A 4,837-nucleotide genomic window follows, 5' to 3' on the forward strand; every position below is an offset into this window, starting at 1 on the left:
CTCAATAAACTTGTAATAGGAGTGTTCCTTACCTTTTATATTTTTTACCCTTGCTTTCCCAAAATACAACACCCAATCACCTTTTTGACAACTCTAATGCACCTCTACGACAACATCTTTGGAGTGCATGTTTAACATTTATCAAGATCAAGTATCTTATCCTTGGTTTGCAAGATAGGTGGAACTTTCTTTCCACTTCTCACAATCTCAAATGGAGCCTTAGAAGTGGAACTAAGCACAATGTTGTTGTATATAAAGTCAACCAATGGCAAGTATTGTTCCCACTATGTCTTATGCTTTATTACCTCAAGAGATTGAAATTTGTAAAATTTAGCCCCTTTGACTACCTATTTATTTATGGATGAAATGAAGATGTGAATTTCATTACAATACATATATTCTCAAATGGATCTCTATCATTGACAATAGATTTTAACGTGCAATGATACTTAAACACCTAATGTATAAAAATGTATGCCATGTGATCTCAACCGTGATATTCTTACAGGCAAGGATAAAATGTGCCTCTATTAAACCTATAAATGATAGTCTAAATCCCATCATTGCTTGTAAATGTCCTCGAAAATCCATAATAATGCTCTATTAAGGCCTATCAGGAATAGGCAAAGGATGCAACCGCTTTAGAACCTTTTGCCCATCACATTTGACATAATATACAATACATATATGAACAAACTCCTCAATGTCATGCATAAAATCTTGCCAAAAAAAAGTATTCAATTGCCTTGATTATAGCATCCATATCTCTATATCTTGCATAAGGAAAGGCATGATTTTCAATCAGCACTTTTTGACCTTACCTTCCCTATGACACACAACCAACCATGCATCATAAGAAAGTCATCTCTAAGAGTATATGCAAAGCTAATCATACACATTTAGGAAGGCTGAATTAGTAGCATATTGTTTATTCATGATATTCAACTCACTAATAAGCCATGGCAAGTACTTAATTTTGGGCTTCCTCAAAACTGTAGTCATGAATTTTTCTTGCCCTCAATATGGGTAATCTAAAAATGAAACATTGAGACTTTTCCCATCTCTGATGCTTCTCAAAGAACTTCATTTGAGTAAGAAAAATGTCTGTAAGTCTACTTATAAATTGCATGGTGAAATCAACCCCCCAAAGATGGTGTTCCTATATGAAAAGGCCATGAATAATAGCAAGTAATTCCCTCATGAACCTACAAATCCCCAAGAAGATAGTATGCCTCACCACAAACTCAAGAAATGTATTTAAAAGTTTCAAACTTCCTATGTTAACGAAGCACAATCCCTTACAAAATGTGGAACATTTTGCTACCCCAATGAGTCATAATAATTATCCCCAATCTACTCCTTGATTTTGGTCACTCGTGGACCCAAATAATGCCTTCAACCTTCCAAGAAAAATCGCTTTTATTATGGATGGTTGAATGTCTTTGATTGTGTTATCATTTCTCAAATTTACAGTGATAAGACATAATGCCTATCTCATTTCTTCATGCATACACCCAAGATAGGCTACTACTAATAGAAGTTGGGTTTACAACAATTATTAAAATTTGCAAAGGATGAAGAGATGGGCAAATGATGAGGAAGCAATCTTTGAATCCAAGCATAAGAGCATAAACAACAATTGCACACCATCCAATAGCACCAATATTAGATTGCATGCACCAATTGATAGCTAAAATGTTGTCGCCTACAACCTAGGCACTCATAGATCAGGTTTCCATCAACATAATCTTCATTAGCACGCTCCAATCTCTCTAGCACCATCATTCTCCACACCCGAAATGGTGTCCCTTGCTTCTCCAACCAACCTAAGCTGACTCCCCACAAGCTGCCCCAACCTTGCACAACATGTTCTCTCCCCCGAGTGCCAAGTAGCAAACATGTGCATTTATAACTCACGCTCTAGAAAGTAATTTCCAACCAATAATTGTGAAAACTAAAAATTCAATCGGCCCACTACCCAACCTCATTTTTGATTCCTAAGCACTTTGAGCACAGTGTTCAAACACTTATTAACCTTAGTCCAAGCATTTAATGTTTTAATTATCTAACCCCCATGACACCAAGATTGAGACTAGGCACCCGCTAGCAATTGTCCACCACTTGTGCCAATGTCCCCTACTATCCAAGCTAGGGCTTGTTGGTGACCATATCTCATACTTCAAAATAATCTTCCCATGTGCAAAACTTAAATTGTTCCAACGAAATAAGTTCAAAAGTTGCATCCCCACGACCACCGCTGTGAAACAATGCTCCATCACCTGGTCTCGTTCAACCATCAAAGCCAATAGCCATTCGCCAAAGTGGAAAGACTAGAAGTTTTTTGACCCATCCCAAGGAACCAATCGGTGTACCTTGCCATTCCAAGACTTGCAAACCTTAAATATCTCCACATGTCATGGGTGGAAGAACTCGCACCTCTCATATATGACCAAGGTCTACATCAATAAAAGTTCCGTGGTAAAAGTTGGGTATGGCAGGGAAAGATACAACCCGCTGCAGGAGTGGCAGTAGGGTCACTCAAATACTATCGAGAAGAAGCCATGGGGCTGTAGGGCTCATGAATGCCCTCCTCCCACCGGTCTTTCATTTCTTGGCATGGAAAAGTAAGCAATTAAGGTGAGGAAGTCCTAGTTACCGAAGTTATTCGCCACAATAGCCGAACCTTCCATCTGGCCAATAAAATGTCTGCAATCTAGTTTTCAAATAAGTACACAAGGTGCATGCGTATAAGAAAGCTAAAGATACAAAAACCAGACTGATTCAACAAAGCAAAGCCGAAGAAGCCTGCCTCTCTGACCAGCCACTCCATTAACACACAGACAATATGCTTCATTGTGAACACTCCTGTCACCCTATTTCACAAGAATTGTATGACAGTTTTACCAAGTTCCAATGTCTAATCTGTCGAGAACTATGATGAGCCGAACGGCATCATGATTGCTTACTAAAGTTTTGATAGTTACAGCCGTTTCTACTTAGTATATTTCTGCTTCAAAAATACATAAAAACTTAAAAGTCATGCCATGAGATTTGAAGAATAGATAAATGGTGAAATGAGCAGACATTCTTATCACATGACCGCTGGGATGCACAGAAAAGAGTAAAAACTAATACGTATTATCATACATTCTTATCTAGCAAGAAATCCAATACCTTCCTGTATCTACAAGCCGTCTAGCTTCTTCCCCTGCCCTGCCTTGGTTGTTCATGTGTTGAAATGGTTCAACACGTCTAGGACGTGCACAGACAGTGGACCTCAAACAGAAGTTATTCTTCTTCAAGGTATTAGAATTTGCCTTGAGTTGTCCACATATGTTGAAAAGGTTCACCACTTCTAGGACATCACAAACAGTGGCCTGAAACAGAAGTTATTCTTCTTCAAGGTATTAACCTTTGCCTTTGAAATGGTTTCCAAACAAGAACAGGGATTCAGCCATCTCTAGCTGTGTAAGAGCGGATTTTGAATATCATTTGACCTCTGCCTGTGAAGACAGTTATTCTCAACAATAGCAGCCACTTTGCTTGTAGCAATTCTCAACCTCAGCTGAAACAAATATCTAATGTCAAATGTCACATAAGAATTCGAAGTAGACCAAGCCCAACAGCAGTCAATGAGACGATCGTTCCTAGAAAGACACAAGTCACACCTCAATACATGTGAGCTGTATTCATCACCCTCATTTCACAAGTTCAGAGGGCAAAAATTACCAAAACAATAGGTTTACTTCTAGACTTACCAATGCCATACTTGATGACTTCATACTTGGCGGCCTCAACTTGAGTTTTCAAAGAATGGATTTCCTGATTGATGCAACCCATACAGTGATAAGCACAAGGACATCCTCGGGTTTAACAGAAAGCTTTCAGCTCACTACATTTTCTTACCCTGTCAAGCTTGTTTGTCAACTCTGATGTCTCAGCACTTTGTTGTGATATAGCTTCTCGAGTCCGCCTGTGGAAAACTTACATTAAAAATGGTTTCTAGCTCAACAGGAACAACCTAGCACACCTGCTCCAAAAAAATGGACTTTTTACAATTTTCCAAACAGCAATCAACAAAGTTAGCTTACCCCCTTTCTAGATTGATGTCCAGCCGTTGGTTTGCTGTAACCTTGTCAACTTCATACCTGCACCCTCAAACATAAAAACTTTCAAAAAACCTGCACAGGTAAAACATCAAAGGTTCCAAGTCCATAATCACACAAACTTTTATTCCATCATCACAAGCGAACTTAACCCAACTTTTGCTGTCCATAAGTCAATCCATCGCATGTCCCTCACATCATCTTATTATCTTTTGTGAAGTAAACAAGTAGCTCATTTTTTTCTAAGGCTACTATTATGAAGAGAACCCATTACAAGCCCCAGTACGAAAAGAACCCAACTTAAACATTTAAATTGTATACTGCATGAATCCATTAGGGGTTGCAACTGGCACAGATAATGCTGAAGAAAGATGCTGTGCTGTGGCAAAGCTGAAGTTTATGCAATGCTGAGGTTAGTGCAGCGATTCCTAAGAACTTGCATGAACCAAAGGAGCACTAAACATTTTCAGTTTTACTTTGACCCTGAGCTTGGATAAGATGCTAGAGAAAGATATGGAGCAGAGTGTCACGGCAAGGCAGCTCTCAAGGCTGAATATGTGTGAAGTGAGTGCAGCAATTTCCAAGTGTGCACCACCCAGAGGAGGCCAGATTCACTGGCATAACACACCCTCACTACAAATTATATTTCCTTTAACCAGCTATAGCTCAACAAAACAAGTGATTCGTAATTCAGAAAACCAAGCTCTGTCCTTCCTTTTGGATAAGATTCA

General features: G+C 38.9%; 1 protein-coding gene across 1 annotated transcript; it reads right to left on the minus strand.

Annotated features, from left to right (window-relative positions):
- Nucleotides 1-2,977: 2,977 nt before the first annotated feature.
- LOC148008231 (protein FMP32, mitochondrial-like) lies at nt 2,978-4,155 on the minus strand (the record flags this gene model as incomplete). Its single annotated transcript, XM_087674379.1, has 4 exons — nt 2,978-3,647; nt 3,759-3,822; nt 3,907-3,973; nt 4,092-4,155. Coding segments are annotated over 4 exons (251 nt in total), but the record flags the coding sequence as incomplete, so codon positions are not given.
- Nucleotides 4,156-4,837: the final 682 nt, after the last annotated feature.

This window comes from Lygodium microphyllum, unplaced genomic scaffold (genome assembly GCF_053477565.2).
Source record: "Lygodium microphyllum isolate KBCC unplaced genomic scaffold, Lygodium_microphyllum_v1.1.10 scaffold_244, whole genome shotgun sequence".
NCBI lineage: Eukaryota > Viridiplantae > Streptophyta > Polypodiopsida > Schizaeales > Lygodiaceae > Lygodium > Lygodium microphyllum.